This window comes from Seriola dumerili, unplaced genomic scaffold (genome assembly GCF_002260705.1).
Source record: "Seriola dumerili isolate Sdu_G_001 unplaced genomic scaffold, Sdu_1.0 BDQW01000149.1, whole genome shotgun sequence".
NCBI classification, from domain to species: Eukaryota; Metazoa; Chordata; class Actinopteri; order Carangiformes; family Carangidae; genus Seriola; species Seriola dumerili.
In genome coordinates this window covers 24,036,651-24,060,040 of record NW_019174404.1, presented here as the reverse complement: position 1 = coordinate 24,060,040, position 23,390 = coordinate 24,036,651, and the positions used below count along the sequence as shown (strand labels likewise).

The 23,390-nt window shown below is 40.7% G+C and overlaps 1 protein-coding gene across 1 annotated transcript in view; it reads left to right on the top strand.

Moving 5' to 3' along the window:
- setd3 (SET domain containing 3) overlaps window positions 1-23,390 on the top strand; it is a 37,593-nt gene that overhangs the window by 2,267 nt on the left and 11,936 nt on the right. Inside the window, exons 2-7 of the mRNA XM_022750742.1 lie at window positions 5,128-5,251; window positions 6,642-6,734; window positions 6,947-7,095; window positions 7,604-7,676; window positions 8,649-8,905; window positions 21,199-21,257. Of these exons, the coding sequence (XP_022606463.1) occupies window positions 5,149-5,251; window positions 6,642-6,734; window positions 6,947-7,095; window positions 7,604-7,676; window positions 8,649-8,905; window positions 21,199-21,257 (734 nt within the window). The 5' untranslated portion in view covers window positions 5,128-5,148. The remainder of the gene's footprint in view (window positions 1-5,127; window positions 5,252-6,641; window positions 6,735-6,946; window positions 7,096-7,603; window positions 7,677-8,648; window positions 8,906-21,198; window positions 21,258-23,390) is intronic.

Genomic DNA, 23,390 nt, shown 5'->3' with positions numbered 1-23,390 from the left:
TGTGTGTGAGAGTGTGTGAGTGTGAGGGAGGGTGTGGGTGTGTGGGGTGAGCAGTTGCACAGTGAGGAGGGATTCATATTATTCATTTGTTCGTAGTTTAACTGGTCCATGTAAAGTGGAGATTGACACCGTATAAAGGTGTTATGGTACTGCTGTGGAAACTACTAGACTAACACTTAATGTCAGACTGGCACTGAGTGAGTGGGATTTGTGGAACAGGAAATATGGTTTTGTTGTCTATGGTGCAGCCTCTCTTCTCTGTCTGTCTCTGCTCTGCCCTCTGTGTGGTAGCAGGAAGTTCCCAAGGCTTGGGAGTAGTGACGTTTTTTCACATGACCAACCAGCATAGGGTGGAGGCGGTGAGTCCCACATCCCACAGTTGTATCCGTCAGTCTCACCGAGAAGTTGGCCGAGAGTAACTAAAGAAAAAGCTCAGTGTAAATATGTGAACATCAGTGAGGACAGAAGTTACTATGATGATGGTGTCTTGATGTGCAATCACAAGTTCTCTGCACTTGATGGTTAGATATAATATTGGTAATGCTTTTGATGGTTCACTATAATGGAGATAAGTCTTTCCACTTTATCATGTTGCAGCTCTGATGATTTTTTTTTAAGGTGAACATTTGTAAATATGAATACTTTTGACAGTGTATTCAAGATGATACCACACTGCAGGACTAACCAGCAGCATCCATGACCATATTTATACATTACAACACTCCCTGGCATATTATTGTCTTAACCAGGGGCCCTACAGTGTGATCAGACATGGGAGTCTTGAAACGGAGAGATGGAAATGTATGCTTCATTACAATCCTTTGTCCCTATGATTATAGTAATTTTACATGTAGTGAAATATATACACAAGTGTGAGGCCACATTGGTCTGACCATACTGCACATACACTTTCTATAGTGGTGACCTGTCATATCTTATTATAGCCTTGTTAACACGACCATTGTACTGTGTATCACACAGTGTAAATACATTTAATTTGCTTACTATTAATACAACTTTAAGATCCACATACAGACACGTCATACAGATGAGATGGGTAGAAACATTAGCATTAAAGCAGCCAATCAAAACCAGCCCAATACCAAAGCTCAAAAATGCTTCTGCCACATGTCAGACCAAACCATAGCAGGGACCCCCACCAACTCCAAAAAAAAAAAAAAAAAAAGATTGTTAAAAAAATTACAATAATTATTTTAATATTATATATTATATATATATATAAGATGTATGTGTATGTATGTATGTACAAGTGCATCTGCGAAAGTATTCAACACCCCTTCACCTTTCCCCACATTTGTTTGTTTTGTTTTGTTACAGCCTTATTCCAAATGGATATTAATTCTTTTTTTTTTCTCATCAATACACACAAATACCCCATAATGACAAAGCGAAAAAAAGGTTTTTAGAAATTCTTGCAAATTTATTAAAAATAAAAAACTGAAAATATCGGCATGTACATAAGTATTCACACCCTTTGCTATGACACTCAAAAGTGAGCTTATGGCATCCTGTTTCCACTGATCATCCTTGAGAGTTTCTACAACTTAATTGGAGTCCACCTGTAGTAAATTCAATTGATTGGACATGATTTGGAAAGGCCACACACCTGTCTATGTAAGGTCCCACTGTTGACAGTGTAGTTCAGAGCAGAAAACCAAGCCATTGAAGTCAAAGAATTGTCTGTAGACTTTCTGAGACAGGATTGTATCGAGGCACAGGATCTGGGGAGGGGTACAAAAAAAATTCTGCCGCATTGATGGTCCCGAAGAGCACAGTGGTCTCCATCCATTCGTAAATGAAAGAAGTTTGGAACCACCAATGGACTCTTCCCTAGAGCTGGCTGCCCAGCAAAAACTGAGCAATAGGTGGGATGAAGGGCCTTGGTCAGGGAGGTGACCAAGAACCCGATGGTCACTCTGACAGAGCTCCAGCGTTCCTCTGTGGAGATGGGAGAACTTCCAGAAGGACAACCTTCTCTGCAGAACTCCACCAATCAAGCCTTTTTCGTAGAGTGGCCAGACGGAAGCCTCTACTCAGTAAAAGGCACATGACAGCCCGCTTGGAGTTTGCCAGAAGGCACCTGGAGGACTATCAGACCATGAGAAACAAGATTCTGTGGTCTGATGAAACCAATATTGAACTCTTTGGCCTGAATGTCAAGCGTCAAGTCTGGAGGAAACCAGGCACCTCTCACCTCTGGCTAATACCATCTCTACGTTGAAGCATGGTGGTGGCAGCATCATGCTGTGGGGATGTTTTTCAGCGGCAGGAACTGGGAGACAGGATCGAGGGAAAGATGAACGGAGCAAAGTACAGAGAGATCCTTGATGAAAACCTGCTCCAGAGCGCTCAGGACCTCAGACTGGGGCGAAGGTTTACCTTCCAACAGGACAACGACCCTAAGCACACAGCCAAGACAACGAAGGCGTGGCTTCGGGACAAGTCTGTGAATGTCCTTGAGTGGCCCGGCCAGAACCCAGACTTGGACCTGATTGAACATCTCTGGAAAGACCTGAAAATAGCTGTGCAGCGACGCTCCCCATCTAACCTGACAGAGCTTGAGAGGATCTGCAGAGAAGAATGGGAGAAATGCCCCAAATACAGGTGTGCCAAGCTTGTAGCTTCATACCCAAGAAGACTTGAGGCTGTAATCACTGCCAAAGGTGCCTCAACAAAGTACTGAGTAAAGGGTGCGAATACTTATGTACATGTGATATTTCAGTTTTTTATTTTTAATAAATTTGCAAAAATTTCTAAAAAACCTTTTTCACTTTGTCATTATGGGGTATTGTGTGTAGATTGATGAGAAAAAAAAGGAATTTAATCCATTTTGGAATAAGACTGTAACAAAACAAAATGTGGGGAAAAGTGAAGGGGTGTGAATACTTTCTGGATGCACTGTATATGTGTACTTTTTTCATTTGAGCTCATTGTGACAGTCTCTGCTGAGTTTTGCTGTCATATACAGTGAAGTTTCCCTCCTTTCCTCCTTCCTGCTGCATGTGTTGTAATCTACCAAGTTAGACCACACGTGTTTAGTGTGCCAGCATTAAAAGCAACAGTTTTTTCACCCAGGCTCTAAAATGGCCTTGTGTAATTAGTATATATTAGGGATGGACACTTGGAAGAAATTTCCTTGATCAATCATCGGGAAAATTAATGATCAATTATCGATTCATCATTAATTTTTTAGGTTAAAAAATGCCTATGAAAGAAAATACTAAAGAAAGTGTCTTTTTCCTCAATGAAATCTTTATTCTAAGAAGAAATTGTAGTCCAACAACAATCCTCTGAAATACGGCAGTTAAAGTTTAACTGTTTAACTATTAAACAGAACAAAAAAGATATGTGGCGCTCCCAATGGCAGCGGAGCCCGAGGCTCTGAGCCAAACCTCTTTACAAATAACAAGCCAAAGCTACGGCGTTTATACATGTCATTGCAATGTTAACAATGAGCTTTGAAATGTTCCACACCAAACTAAAGATCCTCTATACAGAAGATACTGCATTACAGGCAGTGCCAATGGTATGACACCGGACACAGTTCTGGTCTCCTAAGTGGGCGTTGTCCCCCAACCCCTCCCTCAAGCCAAGGCAGCTGGCATGAAATGTGACAGTCGCTAATATTAAAATCTACCCTGTCTAGACTTACCTCTCTGCAGCCTTTGGGAAAGAAAAGACAGATCTGTTTTTCTTGTTATTACAGCCTTTTGCTGCACAAAGCTCAGGCATTTTTAACATGAACTGATGGATTACTTGTCCCTGCCAAAAGAATACAACAATAGACGATACAACATGGACAAATCTGTGCCTTTTTTGCCGCTGGTTTTTATCTGCTAACGACATCTGATCAGCCCAGTACAAAGTCATGTCAATTTAATAGGCTAATAATCTGATTTATCAATTGTTAAGCAATGTTTTATTTAAATCTTAAAGTTTAATCCATAGTTTGACGTATAAGTAAGTAAATCCAAAAATAACTCTGGTCCATCTAAACACCTGGTTATCAGCTGACAAACGATGTCGGCAGTTGAGACAGAGGCAGGTCTCCAATAAATTAATTTTGTCCTGATCTGTTTGTCTGAAAAATGTCATTTTGATGTCAGAGTGTTCTGATGACGTGTGGCTTGTGAAAACTGGGTCCAGTATTTATTTTGGTGACTATGGAGCGAAATTATCTGTGATAATCTGTGATCTTGTTCACTTCGCCCACTGGAATGAATACACTCAGACCTGCTGCTGGTCTCCTAAAGGGGTGGGGAGGTGGAGAAACCCACGAGACACAGATGCAGGAAATATAATATATAAATAAAACGGAAATGAAGCATCTCAGTTTCTCTACTGTCTCTGACCAAACTTCGCCTTGCTGTCATGTTTACCTGCGATGCGTACGGGAACCCGCGTATTCATTTTTCTGTGTTGAAAATTTAAATTGCTGGTTGCTGCCACTTAGTGAAATTCATTGCATTGCTTCAAGACACACTAAACAGCACAACCTCGTTGATACACACGTTAGATCGATCAGATTCCACGTGATTGACAAAATTCTTAACCATCAATTATCAATCATCGATTAATTATGCCCACCCCTAGTATATATATGGTATATGATCATCAATAGATTTTATTCATGATGAATCAGTCTATGTGGTGCAGTACCAACAAAAAGCTCTGGTACTCCCCAGCCACACATTATATCTACTGTTTAATGCCCATTCTGTTGCCCATACTTTCCCTTCATTGTCTTTGACAAACAGACAAAAGTAATTTAATTCAAATGTTATTTCTGGAAATGTTTTTAAGAAACTGAGGTAAAGGACACGTTCTGTCTGTTTGTCAATCTCCTCCTCTCTTAACTCAACAACAAGCAGTGCTTCGGTTATATACATGAAATTGTGGCAGGGCAAATTCAATTGAATATTAATTTAATACTATGAATAATACATTACTACATTAATGGCAAAACAAGTCAAATATTGTCTTGACATTTGCAAAGACGAGCAATCAGTGATCGTTCTGTTGATAATCGATCACAGGCATGAAGTTCTGGTGACAGTAAGTCAGAGTATGAGATGCTGTCAGTAATAATGGTGTGTCTTCTTTCAGCCCAGTTGTCCATCCAGCACCATGGGAAAGAAGAGTCGAGTGAAGACTCAGAAGTCGGGCTCAGGGGCCAGCGCTGTGGTTTCCCCCAAAGAAATGATGAACCTCATCTCTGAACTGCTGCAGAGTACGTTTACACAGCCGCTTCACCTTCACTTCGTCTTCACGTCTTTACCTGAGGACAGACCTTTTCACTCACTGCTCACAGAGACAGCTAGATACTAACTCACATGTTTGTTTTAAAGGTGTGTTTGGACCTAGCAGTTCTGAAGCACATTCCTCTTTGCTCCTTACAAAGCAAACTGAAAAAAACACATTTTCTATAGGAGATTTTTTTATTGCATAATTTCATAAGGCTTCAATTCTACCTCAATTTAGTTCAGTTCACTTGTTTATGTGTGTGTGTGTGTGTGTGTGTATATATTAGGGCTGCATGATATGCAAAAACAATTATATATTGACATATTGCGATTACGATATACAATTTCAGTTGGAATGATGGTTTTTCATTTCATTTTCACAAAAAAAAAATTAAACATGATGATGTGATTTTTGTTGGGTCTTGTACCAAACACACATGTTCCTTTAAGTCTGGAGGACATGATTTGTAGTTAGTGGTGCCAACAATGTGCAGCAATGCCATGACACATTTTACCTTTATCAAAAAAATTGCAGCTCCTGCGATTTGGATATTGCACTTGGCCATGTTGTGATTTCGATTGTACATGCATTGCCAAATCATACATAATTTCAAGGCTCTTCAAAGAGTCAGGTCCAGACCTTACAATATTATAGACAGAAACCCAACAGATCCAGACTCCACGACCAGGAACAGCTATATATATACTGTTGTATTCAAGCACTGTCGTACTAGTTGTTATAATGGTAATAATATTAACAACAGTAATGATAGCAGCACCAATTAAAAATAATACTGATAATGTTACCCAGTTCATTTTTAGGGAAAATGGAAGCAAAATAGACCCAGATGTGATTAATGCAATGTTATTTGTTAAAGAGGAGATAAATAATACTGATGCAAACAATGAATAAGGGAAACTAAAAAAGGAAACAGGGAAGCTGAGGTTGAAACAAGTAATAACATGAATAATAATGGTGACAGATCTGGATCCTGCAGCTCTGGAGTCAGAGAGACCTGTAGAATGAGAGCAGAGAGAGAGAAAACACTGAGTTAATGACATGCAGTCGGATGATAGAAATGATGGAGAGAAGAAGTGCTCGTGAATCATGGGATTTCCCCAAGCAGCATAAGATAAGTTATTACACATAACTCGGGATGGTTCAGGGCTCTTTAGTTACGTTACATGTGATATTAAAAAGATCTTTAGACGTCTCAAATGTAATTTAAAGTGAATCATCAGATAGAGAATGAAAGAGAATCTCTTTGTGATTTGCTGTATCTTCAGGTTGATGGTCATGGTTCAGGTATGTTTGGCTGCATGGGTCAGCTGAAGTGATGCAGTTGCAGTTTTAATGGTTGACCTTTGTTTTCCCAGAGTGCAGCAGTACAGCACCCTCTGCTGGTAAAGAGTGGGAAGAGTACATCCAGATCAGAGGCTTAGTGGAAAAGATCCGCAAGAAACAGAAAGGTGAGGATATGCACACACACAATGTTTATATTTCTGTTTTTTTAAAGTAATGAAACTGTTGATGTTGAAGAAATATGAAGTGAACATAAGGTATTAGTTTTGGGGGAGGGTTAGGTTGTGACCAGGGGACATCCAGAACATAAAGAAGTGAATTTATTGTTGTGTGTGTGTGTGTGTGTGTGTGTGTGTGTGTGTTTGTGGTGCGCACTCAGGTCTGTCAGTAGTGTTTGAGGGCAGCAGAGAGGACTATTTCTCAGACCTGATGTCCTGGGCTCAGGAAAGCGGGGCTTCCTGTGACGGCTTCACTGTGACCGACTTTGGTACGGAGGGCTACGGTCTGCGGGCCACCAGAGACATCAAGGTGATTACAACACAGTGCTGACACCTTTTGTTTATTCTTTTTTTTGTGCCTTTAATGGACAGGACAGTAGAGAGACAGGAATTGGGGAGGCAGAGAGAGGGGGAATGACATGCAGGAAAGGGCCGTCCGAAGCGGGAGTCGAACCAGCTGCAGTGAGGACTGTAGCCTCTATATATGGGGCGCCTGCGTAACCCACTGCGCTACGTGACGCCCCTTTTGTTTATTCTTGATGTTCCAAAGCGCTTTTCAAAGGACCAGTGTACTGATATTCAATACTTCAATACTACTACACTGTTGGCTGTAAATGATTTTAGGTTGATCCACGGCAAAATCAGAGTGAAACAATTGCTACGGGAGCGAAGAGTGCCGTTCATTTACTTCCCATCCCTACACTGTACATTAAGAAGCTGATCTTTGACTTTTCTCAATGCTGTGTGTTTGTGTGTTTGTGTGTGTGTGTGTGTGTGTGTGTGTGTGTGTGTGTGTGTGTGTGCGTGCGCGTTTGCAGGCAGAGGAACTATTCCTGTGGATTCCCAGGAAGATGCTGATGACAGTGGAGTCGGCCCAGTACTCTGTGCTGGGTGAGAACTTCAGTTCATAAAAGTGTTTGTGAGGAAACTGCCAATCTGAATCAGAAAAAAAGAAAACACCAAACAGAGTTCCATATTCTGTTGGTTTTTGTAGTAAAAAGAAGTAAATACAACTCCTATTTTTATCTATTTTTTGAAGTTGTTGAAATAAAAAGTAACAGATAGATAGATAGATAGATAGATACTTCATTCATCCCCTAAGGGAAATTCATGAGCATCAACGTTTGAAGAAAGGCGTCCACTATACTGCATTTTTCTTTTAAAACGCATCTCCTTTTGCCTCCGGTCCACTCTACTCAACCTCTGAAAACCGAGACTTTTGGTAACTCTGCTGGACCTGTTTTATTTTGAAAACTCTGGGGTTGTGTTGTAGCCTGGACAGACAGAAACTAAGACCTTTGGAAACGATGATGTAGACACCCACCTCTCTCCCTGATTAGCTCTCATCAGCCTCGACTGCCAGCTGTGAATACAACATGATAATGAATTACAGTGTTACTGACCTTGTTGTCTTTGCCAGCAGCTGTTGTTCACTTACAGTCTGTATATTAATGCAACTGTCTTTGTTGAGTATTTTGTGTGACTAATCTACTGCAGATTAGACAGTCTGCTTCCTGTTTACACTAGCTTGCACATGCTCAGTGTATGTGAAAGGTCATGCGATAGGTGTTTTCAGGTGTGTTAGTCTGGACGGAGAGCGTTTTCATTTGAAAAAGCTGTTTTAAAATGAAAATGTAATGGTGTGGACGTAGCCTCATTTTAATGTCTGCTTGCTGCAGACATGCAGTTTGCATCAAAATGTGTAATTTGTCCAGGTGTTGTGCATACAACTGTAACCATGGTTTATATAAATCTTCCAGTGTGACGCAGGTCCTCATTACATGTTGAAATATACTGCAGCAAGTTTATTTACAATAGCACTAACACAAGATTTTCAGTCTGACTGTGACCTCTGTGTCTCAGGTCCTCTGTACAGCCAGGACCGGATCCTGCAGGCCATGGGCAACGTGACGCTGGCCCTCCACCTGCTGTGCGAGCGAGCCGACCCTGCTTCATCCTGGCTGCCGTACATCCGCAGTCTTCCTCAGGAGTATGACACGCCGCTGTACTACCAGCAGGACGAGGTACAGCAGCTGCTGGGCACACAGGCAGTGCAGGACGTCCTGAGCCAGTATAAGAACACTGCACGCCAGTACGCATACTTCTACAAGCTGGTACAGGTAGGCAGATACACTCATTACGCACGCAGGCACGCATGCACACACACACACACACACACACACACACACACACACACACACACACACACACACACAAAGTTGAAGATGACTGCAGTTGCTGGTTGGTTACTTTATTTATTGATTTCTACATTCAATATGAAATAAGGTCATAAATTATGAGGCAGTGGTATCATTTAAACAACATATGCTACATCAAATCAATTTTGTGCCTCCTGGACCAGCTACAACAAAGTATGAACACTGTTTTTATGTTAAAGGCCATTGTCCACCACACAGCTGTTTACACTTCATTTGCCTAATTGAGTTGTGAAGTGTGTGATGGCTAGAGATGAAACATTTACCTGTTTTGCACTTTATCATGGTAGAAGTGCCAGGCGGTTAGTATTACAGTTTTACCGATTACCGTTGTTAATTACTGTGGTTAATTTCACTCAGGTTGGGTTCTATACAGCATCAACCAGTAACAGTCTCCCAGATGCATGCGCAGTGAGCAACCTGGGTTCGTTTGTGTCAGTCAAAACATGGCGTGAGGCTTAAAGTTGGTGGGTATAAGTGGGTTTTTTAAAAACGAGTAAGCCCGCTAAAAAGGCGATTGAATCGTTTTACACTGCCAATGTCACATGACCACAGGGCGCACAGACAGATACAGGAGAGAAACAGTGAGCTGTAGCTGCTGAGCCTCTATGGGAGACGCTCCAGTCAGTGATAGCCCTGGTGTTGCTGGTTTAACACCACCCTGCTGGACAGGTGACAGGTCTGTTTACATTGTCTGCTCTGAAAGACGTTACAGAATGGGAAAAAAAAATGCTATTCCCTTTTTTCTCCAGAGTGGGCATGCAGCAGGCAAATCCACTATATACTGCTAATGGTCCTCTATGACACAGATGTGTTGAACATTTTCAGCGTATTTTACCAATACCGTGATAATACTGATAACCGTGATCGTTTGGATCACTATAATCATGATACTAAATTTGATGGCTATTGGATATGGAAACACAGGGCTCTGCCTGATGATGTAACAATCCTATAGGCTTTTGCTGTGGTCGGCACTATTAATCATTTACACTTACAGTTTATGAGAAATCATGTTTTGTCTGTAATCTTTGGGGGGCAGTTCTAAATATTACATTACCCATGAGCCTTGGCTGCTCCGGCCATGGAGCAGAGGCCAGTCATAGCAGCAGTGAATTCAAATGGTTCGTCAGTACAATTGACAACAAAACGTGTCACCATGGTGACTGAATTCACCCAGAGCTGACCCAGAATTTAACTCATTTAAGCTGCAGACTTTAGCTTCCACTTGCCGTTAGGGAAACACCTAACAGAAATTTAAGCTTGGTGATTGGATGTTTCTGGGAGCTGTAGTTAACATCTCTTAATAGAAATTGTTTCCACTGTGATATTTGCTACTTGTGCTTGAATAAAGCTAAAAAGGTTGTGTATCCAATTATAGAATCAAGACTTTGAACCAAGACCTTTTGCTCTTTGACCTATTTTCGCCTTGTTTAATTGAATTAATTAAAACCAGCTGGATCTCAGAACTTGCTGTAGTGTCCCTGCTGGTTTAGGAGATGTGAGTGTATCTTGGCTACGTGATTACACAACCAACACAGCTGCTGATGGCAACTTGTTACCACTCACTGAAACCATGCTAAATGTTTTTACAAAAATCAGTGACCATCACATTTGTCAGTTTTTCTACCTGAGAACCATAAGGAACCATAGGAAGGAATCCCCAGTAATCGGTTACTACTACCATTACTAGAGTTTAATTTATTTATTATGCTCAAAAAGATTTGAAAAGTGTGTGCTGTAATTTAAGATAACTGATAAGGAAAGTGGAATATGAGTATATTGCTAACTAACCAGCTAACTAATCTTATTCCAGTTGTTGGCACCATATACAAAGACGTAGCATTGGTCGCTTCAGCCCATTGCTGTGATACGTCAGACTGCCCTGTAAACAAATAGGAATAAACTGAGGAGCTGTGGATAAAAAGCTCTGTAACGTTTATATTTCTCAACTGATTTCAGTGAGTCGTTTTTGTGTTGAAGGTTTTATGATCTATGTGGAGTAAAAGTAAATGTTTGAGCTACCTTTACTTATAATTGTGATATTTTAGGCTGTAATCACTGTTTTCTATAAAGAGGAGTGTGGATCAATGTTTACATGAACTGAATTACTGACGTGGTGGAAAATAATTCATTGTCGTAAGGTATTGTTAAAACTAGTGTGTAAAATAAACAATGAATAAATAAATAATGAATGAATGAAGTAAGATAGTGAGCGCCTGTGGCAGTCAGTCTGCTTTCTATATTTTTAGAAGTGAAAGGTTGAGATAGAACTTTATTGATCCTAACATATAATATATAAGTGAAATGTAGTAGTACAACAATATAATACAGCAGTATATCATATATCCCTAATACAATGAAGTGTAACAAGAATATATCATAGTATTATAGTAGCAGCATAATATTTGATTAGTAATAGTAAATAGTATATGTAGTATAAATAGTAGTTAAATTTAGTGAATACAGTAACGTGAGTTTTAACAATTTAACATTTACTCAACCCCCCCCATCACCAAATCATTAGTCAAATGAGTTTGTTTACATCAGACATGTCGTAGGTGCAGTGACTCTTCTGATAACAGATCAGATATAAACTAAACTTTTCCAACAAACAGGAAATATGTTGCCATGGATACAGTGATCTAAGCTGTGGGCTTCAATTTAAGCCCCGTTTTTTTAGACCATGTTTGTTTATATTTTAGATAATGAAGTGTAGTGAATTATATTTTTGAAGTTTCTGTTTGTTATGTAGCGTTATGACAACTATCACTATATCACTGACTCAGGAGCTTCTGTTTTCTCTGATTTCTAATCAGATTTATGGAGGTTTATTTGCAGTGGTGTCATCAAAACTGTGTCTTCAGGTCTGATCGTATTCATCTGATTTTGTTTGGACATCAGTTTGAGTGTTTTGATACCAGGGGTGGACAGTAACAAAGTACATTTATTTGAATACTGTACTTAAGTATATTTTCCGGTATCTGTACTTTACTTGAGTACTATATTATTTTAGAAACTTCTGACCTCGACTCCTCTACACAAATATTGTACTTTTGAACATTTCTATGAAGTTTTCTTACTTTGAAGCAGAGCTTTTAGTCACTTAATGAATTTTATTTTATTTTGAAAATGTGACAGACTTTACATGTTCATCCCAGGAGAAAAAAAACAATCACAGCCAAATCCTCCACTGTCAGCCATGTTTGAACCTGTCAGTGTCCTAACGATGGCGACGTTATATAAAGATGAGGCAGAGGATGCTTCACCAGAGACCATGGTCTGATCTGAAGTCTGTGTTTGAAGGTTTAGAAATAAAGAAGGATTATTTTAGTGAGATTCCGACCAAACTTCATCACTGCCTAAAAAAATAAAAATAAAAAAATAAGTAAAAACAAAACGACAATGGCTCCTTTTGTTGATTCAGTTGTGTTTTTAGGTCCATGTCTAAAGTCTTTGTATCTACAGGTTCGACAGTCAGTTCATTCAGGTTGTTTCAGAGTCATTTGGTTCTGTAAATGTGAAAATGTGTTGAAATAAAAAATACTTTAGTATGTTTTCAAAAGTAAAAAATTTGACTGAACAACTTTCACTTGTATTTGAGTCATATTTGACCAGGAGGGTTTGTACTGTGACTCAAGTAAAGAAGTTGTTTCCACCTCGGGTCTTGTTCCAGAAGTCCTCACAGCTTGTTTTAAGGCTGTGTACATTTCTCTGTGGACTGAGCGCTTTGTTGGTTTCACTTCTACACTATGGGAACTTTAAACATAACTTGATATATGACAGTGATTTCTAAACCAAGATTGGCAGTTTGGGAAAAGACTTAGATTGAACTTTGAAAATGACTTTTTCAGTCCTGTGTTAATGTGGAAACAACTGGAATAAGACACAGAGATGGTGATTATGGTTTGTGGTGAAATGTTGGTTTAACAGGCCCAGACAATAGATAATGGGTTAGTAATCTGAAAATGTGCTGTTGTCCCATTATTATTGTGAATCATGGTGAAATGGTCAGACCTCAGCACAGACCAGTGCAGTTTCAGTGGACTCCACCAGGTGGAAGTGTTGTGTTTTAAATGGTTTAATGTCAGTGAGCTTGAAGAAGTCCAGTGCTGAAGGAGCTTTACTCAAGGAGCCATTACTATTGGTTTCCATGCTTTAATGCTGTCCATTTGATTCATGTTGACAATACAATGAAGACTCACATAGTTACATGGTCTGAATGGTCTAGCTTTCTTAGTACTGTGTGTCTGAAGGGATGTCCCATACTGATATCCCATGATGCAGTCTTTGGTGTATTATGTTCAAATTACTACTGGCCAATCAGATAGCAATAGTGTGTCATTCAAGGGTTAATAATGTTTATATGTGACCTGGCTGACCTCTTCAGAGTATTTGCCTGAATTACAAAAACGTCAAAAATAGAAAAATAAGAGGAAGAACTTTGTCCCTGGGGATATTGTTCTCAGTACTACCACTCTTCGCAGGCCTATCTGAAAGTTGTGTCTGCTACTGGAGGCCCCTACATAAGACTGCTTCTCTTTAATGAGATTCTGTGAAGATGGAGGGTTTTTGTTAAATTTTTGGATTTAGATTTCAAATGAGTTTTTTGGCTTTTTGAATGGACTTTTGAATTTTTTTGGCTCTGTTTTATGTTGAAAGTTGTAATTGTTTTGTTTGCCTACAAGAACAATTTGGGGCCAGCATGTAGGAGCCAAAGTTTTTATGTCAAGGTATTGCAGATATTATGTTGCCATAGGATGTTTAATTAGGGCCCGAGCATCGACTGGTGTGACGACCCTCTTGAAATTGCTCCGTTTATTATTATTCCTGAGTGAAAATCTTTATCATGCTCATTAACTCATGAAACTTGGACATGCGTCAGGCCTGGTGAAAATTGACATGTTTTATGGGTCCTGCACATGGGTGTGGCATAATGTCTCGATGGTGTCCCCTAGAAAATTTCAACAAAGGAACCCTCGCCCTGTGTTTCACCTACATGTGTTAAATTTGGTAGGCACATGTAACATGCCAAGACCTACAAAAAAGCCTCCTGCACCTCTATACCCTAAACCCAACAGGAAGTCAGCCATTTTGAATTTACTCTTTACGAATTAAAGACGTCATACTTTGAAAGCACAGTATGTAACTTCTGCCACTAGTGGTCTCTCAATCAAAAGTTGTTGTCTTCACTACCATTACCGTAAGCTTCTCCTGGTTTGGATTCCTTCAGTATCAGTCGTTCAGGAAATCAAACAATCAAACAGACTGATTATACCGTAGTTTCACATTTAAAGTCAGTGTTTCACTGAAGCTGTACAGCGGACAGAGTCTCAGGGAAGGGCTGGGAGCTGAGACTGCTGCTAACCTTTGTTTTGATTTCTTCTCTGATAATTTATGAACCAGATGTTAAGGTTTTTACCAGTAGACAAATTCTCCAAGGAGCTGTGCTCCTCTCCATAACAACCACACCAGGGGATTAAACTGGTAGAAACACCCATTAAGCAATTTCACTTTAATAATCAGTAATTTGGTACGGCTCACCTGGTAGAGCGCATACCACAAAGGTTTAGTCCTGCCCACAGCAGCCAAGGTTCCAGTCCGACCCATGGCCCACGTCATCGCCTCTCTCTGTCTTCCTGACTTTCCTGTCGCTCTCACTGTAGCGATCCGAATAAAGGCAAACTGCCCTAAAAATAACTTTTTAAAAAATCAGTGATTCACTGACGCTTGTCAGTGGACACATGACATCTAGTAGTAGCCGGAAACTGAGACTGCGTACCTTTGATTCTTAAATAGGGTATGAACCAGACGTAAAATGGGTATTTACCAGCAGCTGAATTATCTGCAGTGATCTTCTTCTGTCCATAAAAAACAGACCAGGGGTTTAAAACAGGTAAATGAATGAAGCATTTTCACTTTTTTAAAAATTCAGTGATTTGCTGACATGCTTCACTGGACAGGGAGTAGCTGGAAACTGAGACTGCTTACCTTTGTTTCTTTAATAAATTATGAACCAGACATTCAACAGGTTTTTCCCCAGCAGCTGAATTATCCACAAAGGGTTCCCTCCTCAATAACAAAGGGACCAGGTGATTCAAATCGGTAAACAAATAAAACTGTTTCACATTTAAAAACTAAACCCAATTGGAATGCCGCTGTTGAATTTAGTGGGCACTTTTCAGGCGTTGTACTCCTCCTAGAGTCCGCAATTTTGAATTTACTTTGAAAGTTTGGCCCATGTTTTTGCTATCGAACTCCTACTCCTACTACAGTTTTAATAAGACCATTTGAGATGCTAAATTGTGAAGCTTTTTCACGGTTGTTGTCGGCATGTCTGTGGCGGCACAGCAAATTTTATAACTCCAATATTTATTGTCCAATGTGCCCAAATTTGATCCAAAAATGCATAACCACATTATGATGCTTAACTGTGAAAATTGTTTTGCCTCCTGCTAGCACCCCTGACATTCGCAAGAGTGCAAGGGCCTGCTTAACGCTACTTGCAGCTTTAATTTGTTATTATAATTGTATATTATAATTGTCCAGACCCTTTTTCCCATGGTTCCCCTTTACCACTCCTTATCTTGAATGTTGGCAGAGCTCAGGTAGGCCCAGGAAGAGCAGTACATAGATTTTTGACAGCACCTTTTTGTCAGTTTCTCCAGTCCATCTGAAGGCGTAGGCTAGAGCACCTTTATTTTTCTTTTAACTGTTGTGGTGGAACAGATTATGTTTTCAAAATAAATATTCTTTATCTTTACTATCGGATCCCCTTGTTTCCTTGGTTGGACGGCCGTCCGGAGCGCATCTGGCTGCATGCATCAGACCTTGAGCCTCAAGGCAGGTTTGGATCACAGGATTGCCTGTACAAAAAATGACAAACGATGTCTTCGTTGGCCATATTACCTGAATGTTGCACTACATCAGTCTGTGTGACCATGTTTTGGTTAAATTAAAGCTGAGTTACAGATGGCGCAGCTGGACAAAGCTGGACTGAGTCGATACATCGTAGCAGTTAGTGTGGACTTTGACTGTTTGGGTTGCTGAGGCTGCTGCTCCTGCTAATGCCAGTGATGCTGCAGCACAACACTGAGTAAATGATACTATAGATGGTTATAAATAATACAATGTGACTGTGGAGAATTTGACATGGGTATTGTAGCATCATCATTGCTGATTTGTAATACACTGATGATTCAAGGCACTTAATAATTCTACTATCATCATATTGTCTTTTTACATCTTTGTGATACACTATGACTTTCTTTTGTGATGATTTTGATACATGGGCACAAAGTATCACCAGTCTAATGTTTATAGAGACGCATGACAGATATTGCATTGTTAATAATTATTGTTTTATTCTAGAGTTTTTTTTCAGTTTTTTGCTACTCAGTTTCTCTTGTGTGTACAGTGAGTTGTCCTACAACAGTTTTACTGCTGCTGTTTACTGTTCTGTTCTATTTCCTCGAATCAAGAACGAGGCTTTTATTTACCTCAACTGCAGAAGGTAACAGGTCTTTATTTCCAGTTCCCTCTGTCTGATATGTTCAATTGGTTGGTATACAGACAGAAAATTAATATTAATAATATAAGCAACTATTTTGATAATTGTTTAATGGTTTTTTTTTGTTTTGTTTTTTTTATTTAAAGATAAAATACCAAAAATTAGCTGGTTCCAGATTTAATTGAATGCTTTTCTATCACTATGACTAGACTGGATATCTGAGTATCTGATACTGGACTTTGAGTACATAATAATAATAATAAAAATAATAATAATAATAATAATAATACATAATAACAACCAGTCTTTTCTGACACTTAATAGAGCAAACGATTAATCAGTTAATTGAGATACTAATGGGTAAATTATCTGATAATGAAATACAGCTGTAGTGTAGTGAGTGTTGGGCTGTGAGGTTTGGATGGTAGAGTGCTTTGTTTAATAATGTTTCTATTAGTTTACTGTTTTTGTGTTTTGATATCTTTTTATTTTATTTCACCTAATGAAATATATATTGTTTTCTTTTCTCATCTCATTATTGATGTATTATCCTCAATGCTTTAGCAGTATTTTACACCTGATATTCATGCCAATAAAGCTTACTGAGATACACTGAATTGTATTGACAGAGAGACCGAGAAAGATAGAGACAGGGACAGAAACAGAGACTGAGAGAGAGAGAGAGAGAGGGAGAGAGAGGGAGAGAGGTTTTTAAGGAAGGTACATTCAGGTCAATTCAATTCAAAGCCAATGTGACAAGCTAATTTTCCAGCCCGGTCATCTGAGGAGGAGAGAGGAGGTGGGGACAGAGTGAGGGGCTACACAAGGAGGGAAGTGTGTGCGCGCGTGTGTGTGTGTGTGTGTGTGTGTGTGTGTGTGTGTTTTAAGAAAGGAGATGTATCAAAGATAAGGGGACAGGACACACGCACCACACACACACATGAGCCCAAGTGCACACAGAGCTCTCTCTCTCTGTCTCTCCCCCTCCCTCTGTGTCTGTGCCTGCGTGTGTTTGTGTGTGGGGGCTTATTTTACTATATTCGTAGGGTCCGACAAATGGGGCCCCTCTGTACTTGTGGGGTCTGACAGCTTTGTGGGGACAAAAATGATGGACCCCACAAGTTTAAATTTTTAAATTTAGATCTGAGACAAGTTTAGATTTTGGGTTGGATTCACTCCTCCCAACAGTCGAGGGTGTGTTCCAGATTCAAGGCAGGAACTTTCCACAGGAACCAGGAACCTTTTGAGGAACTACGCGTGTTTCGACCGCAGGAACCAGGGTCTAAATTTAATTCCGGGGTAATTGATCAACCCCCAAAAAAGTCCCTGGTCGGGGGGTAGTACTCTCCAAAGGTTCAGGAACTTTGGGGGGTGTGGTCTGCAGTGCTGAATAAAACTTTATTTCCAGCTGACCTCTGTCTTGCGTAGCAAAATGTATTGCTATGCTGATTCCGTCCTCTCAGCCATGACCTCATCCACAGTTTTTTGTCTTGTATTTTGTTTTTCGGGGCAAAACATAACACACACAAATTCAACCAGCTGATGATGACTGGCGCTTCCATGTTTCATGCAAGTTTCTGTGAGATCCCAAGCCCCTGGAATTGCCGTTCTGAAATGGTTCAGTATAAACAAACAGAGAAATGTAAAAAAAAAAATACTATAGTTTTAGTAGCGTTCAGGTGCTGGAGCTGTTTCTCTGCTTTCAGTGTTTAAGCTAAATGAGGCTGAACACATCTCTCCCCTACACGCTGATTATAGTCCTCTTACAGGAGCATTCCACTTCAGTTGTTTGTTCATGTATCACACAAACGTATACCCATCCTTGTTTTACCATATTTGTGTATACTTGTGGGGACCTGTCGTTAGTATAGTATAGTATAGTTGTGTCCGGGTTTTCAGATCACACAAATATAATAAAAGAAGCTCTCACACACACACACACACACACACACACACACACACACACACACACACACACACACACACACACACACATTTGGCTACTTCCAACCCACGTCCTCTGTCTCTCCACGATGGACACATGATGGATGACCCTTGTCTTTACATGCTAATGCATCAAGAGCTCACAGAGCAGTTCTCTCTCTCTCTCTCTCTCTCTCTCTCTCTCTCTCTCTCTCTCTCTCTCTCTCTGTGTGTGTGAGAGAGAGATTTTTGGAATTAAGAACTGACTTGTCCGTTCAATATCCACTGTGTTCGTGTCTTCTAACGTAACAACATGCGTCTCCCTTTTTCTTTCTTTCTTCTTCTCTTTCTGTTTGTCTTTGAGCATCATCAGTAGAACAAAGGGGTAGTGGAAGAGAATAGTTAATTGATGGCCGGATGGCATTGTTCTGACGGATTATTTTGCTCATACGTTTCTTATATAAAAACCCCATATGAATGTTAATAAGGTCAAAAAAAAAACGTGGTGTGTTTTAGAAAGAAACATGATAGCTGAGCTTCACCTTGTGTTGTGTGTGTGTTCTGCTCCTGACAAACAGAAGCTGAAGATTATACTTGAGAAACCTGAGAAAACCTTCAGGAGTTTAGATTCTGTGTCAGCTCTGAATGAATTGTCTGACCATTACATAATGTTTTATTTCCAATAGCAACAATGAAGTGGCTTCTTCTCTACAGCAACATTGGGAGAGGCTCATGGGTAGTGTATTATTTAGAAGCAAACTGATGGACAGTGACATGATTTATCAGAGACAAAGCTGTATGCCTCGCAGCTTTGTGAAATAATCCAGAAGATTCCCGTGTTTCAGTGTCATTAAAACACAACTTGACACCAACATGAATATTAACCCCCTTTTACACTGGACAAAAAAAAAAACATGCCGACACCTGGCTTTTGTTGTCACTGTGAAAGGGTGCGGTCAGCATTCACTCCTGGGTCACGTGACTCTACAGTCGGGGGGTATGTATTGGCTCCAGTTCTGATCAGCAGATGACATGACACCCCGGGTGAACATGCTCATTTTCTGTGATGTTACATATTTCAGCGAGCAGCTCACTGTTTGAATCTGTTTGTGTTTGTGTGCATGCTCTGGAACTGCATGTGATGACGTTGCCCCCTTTGCAGTCCGCAAATCCTTTGCCCAGTTCTTTCTGATGGCCCAGAAATTTTTGTGGCAGAATTTTCAGTCGTGAACTTTATTTGTGGTGAAAGAACAGAGCAGCAAGACACAAAAGAGGACTTTTAGCTCTTGGCTTAGGCCCCATGTTTAGTTCCCATGGCCTTATAGTTCTTGGAAATATTCTGTCCATAAGGGCTAAATGCCAGTAGCCATTAACATCTTGTTAGACAGACAGAGAGACTGACTGACTGACTGACTGACTGATTGATGACCCCCCCCACCCCACCCCCTCCACAGACACGCGTGCACACACACGCGTGCGCACACACACCTCCCCTGATAAGAGAGAGTCAGACAGAGCAAAGATAATTGTTTCTGGATGTGTGAGTGTGTGAGAGATACAAGCCTGGTCACTTTGTTTAACTTGACAAGCATGATCCTCCACACTCACTTGTACAGATGAATCAGTGTCATTGCTGGACACGCTGTATTAACACACACATAGACACACACACGCACAGAGCAGCTACTCACCTCCAGAGGTGAGATATGATGTGACCACTCTATTTTACCCTGAGGTGTGTGTGTGTGTGTGTGTGTGTGTGTGTGTGTGTGTGTGTGTTCAGGAGGTGATGTGTTGGATGATGTTAGTATGAGACACAATGTCAAAGGAGTTCAAAGACCATATCAATGTATTTTAGCCTGTCGTAGCATACTTCCAGGCAGAATAGGACATTTTAATTTTGTAAATTTCAAATCTCAATGTCATAGCTGTCTGAAACTTCCTTCAGTTAAACATAAAACTGCATTATTAGATTTTTTTTAGCCTTTTAGGAACAATTTAACCTAATTCAACCAGCTTCATTGACTGTTTCCACCAGCACTGTGAATGTTTAATGACTGTGTACACAAAAGACATAAAAGTATTATTATAATTTGTGTGATATCAGCTCAGGGACACTGTGTTTGTCGAGACTTGTTGCTTAGATGAAGATCAGATCCCAGTTTGTGACCCGTCAATGCATAAAACCAGGTCATTCAAAGGGATTCACTGACTTTTTATTCCCACTGTACACATTCCACCAAACTCCTCTCTCTCTCTCTCTCTCTCTGTTTCTCCCTCTCTCTGTCTCTCTCTCTCTCTCTGACTCCCTCCTGCTTAAGCTGAGGGCAGTTTGTAAATGGCTGTGTTAGGTGGCTGTGGCTTTAAATGGAGAAACCGGTGCCATCGGTGGACACACACACACGCATACACACACACACACACCCTGTTTCAGGCCCAAATTGATGAGGCAGATTTATGACGGCTGCTGGCCACAACAAATTAAGTTGACAGTGATGTATGGGGGGGTGGCGAGTGTCACACTGCACTAACGGACCACACACACACACACACACACACACACACACACACACACACACACACACACACATGCCCCAGTAGTGGCCCCCTACTCCCAGACCTTCTTGTTAGGCGTCCCTGTCAGCCCCCAAACCCCCCCCCCCAGCATGCCTGCATAATAAAATTCCTCACACTGGTGTTCCTCACTTGGTGTTTTTTTTCTTTCTCTCTCTCTCTTTCCTCACATCCACCTTCTTCCCTCCAGACTCATCCTGCCGCCAGCAAACTGGCCCTGAAGGACAGCTTCACATTTGATGACTACAGGTCAGTGTGGGAGGGTGAGGGATGTCCTCGGCCTCTTTTCAGACTCCTCACATCTTCTGCTTGTTTATATGTGTTGTGCATGTGAAGTGGAACAAATGCTAAAGAATCGCCTTGGTTCATATTTTTACAGTTTTGTGCATCTTTCCCATTAGTAATGATGTACACTGCAAACTGTGACAATGTCTGAAAGGAATCTGATGGGGCCAGTCAGACACCACTGACACAGTCCAAATTAAAGCTTTAATTTACTCACATCTTAATGTGACTAAATCACTTAGACTTGAGTATTACTACATGTAAAGCTGGATCTGGATCTGTACATTAAGGTGTAGCTTCAGGCTAAAGATGTTACAGCAGCTACAGGTTTATTGTGTTTCTGACAGAGGGTTTCTGGTGGACATTGTTGAGACATGAGACAACTTTAAAGGTTCTGTAAATGATCGTCACTGCCACTAGATGTCGCACTAAACCACGAGCATCTCAGACCAAAACAAATGCTTCGTCAGCCACACCTTCACGCTCTGTCAGTAATTTGCTACAGAGCCCAGTAAAATCGTCCACTAAACACACAACAAGAAGCTCAACTGAATAAAGTTTCCCTGTAAACATGAGAGCCAACAAAAACAATCTAACCACAAGCATTATCCCCATGCTAGCATTGCCATCATATGCTTCATGGTAATAAGTAAGCCAGCTAGTGATAACAACATTTGCCAAACAAATTGATAATATTGGTAACAGCAAGTTAGCAAATGTTATCATGACTACAGCCGTCACTAATGAAAACGGACATGTAACATTATGAACCATCAAGTTACTGACACATGGAGGAAAAGAAAAACCAGTTCTGAGTAAAGCTGGACCCTGTAGCAGCTCGTAGGGTTCTCCTCTCAGTAAACCAGACCAGTATTGGCTCCATGGTTGGACTGGGAAACAAATTCAACCTTGGACTTATTCACTGGGACTGTCCACACAAATGATACTGCTGAAGCCGATAACGACACTGAAGGAGCCAGTAAACACTTGAAAAACTTTATGGATGTTTTGACAGTCCACTGGCCAACCAGAATTTGAGCCAGTAGTCCTCATGTCCAGTCCACCTGTGCTCTGGTCCGATGTCTTTCTTTGTCTGAGGCCTTTTTAGATGAAAACGTTGTTTCTTCTTCAGTGGAGGAAATTCTTGCAGGTCACTTTCACCTGAACGTTGCATACTGCACTTTGACATCTCACCTGTGGGCATAGCCTGTGTGTTCATAAACATAGGGAGGACCGTCAGTTTAACAACTGGAACACATGCACTAACATGCACACGTACGTGCACTCACCTGCAGACGCTACCAGAAGAACAGAGAAACTTGGATTACAACACACACAGAGGGGGTGTGGCTTCATTTTCTGCTCAGGACTCCATTACACTATATCTTTACATAGAAAAAAGCTGTTTGCTACTGTATTATTGTTTAAAATCTGGTTTGCAGAACACACATGCAGCAGAGACATGTCCACAGCAAACCCTCTGCACCACATCCACCAGTCTATCACAGTCAATGGCCACTGTACAGAAAGTGTCATACTCAGTAATGAGACATGGTGACACACCGAGTGTAGCTCACACTCACTCTGTATCACAAAGTAAATAAAGACTAGCACAGTTACTGTGGGAATATCATTACAGCAGCACACAGCCTGATCATGTCTGATACAGGCTTCTCCCTCCTCTCTCTCCCTCCATTTTTATCTCCTCTATTCTCCCTCCTCTCTCCATTATTACCTTCTCTATCCTCCCTCCTCTGTCCATCTTTATCTCCTCTCTCTCCCTCTCTATTTTTATCTCCTCTACTCTCCCTCCTCTCCATCTTTACCTCCTCTTTTCTCCCTCCTCTCTCCATCTTTACCTTCCCTGTTCTCTCTCCTCTCTCCATATTTACCTTCTCTGTTCTCCCCTCCGCTCTTCATCTTTATCTCCCTCTCTCTCTATCTTTATCTCCCTCTCTCTCCCTCTCTCTCTCCCTCCTCATCTGATACAACTTTCTCTACATATTGATACCAGTGTTGAATTGATGAACTTCCCTCTCCTGCTGTTGACCAGGATCATATGATCCCTGTCAGGAGAGTAAATGAACACCACTGTAC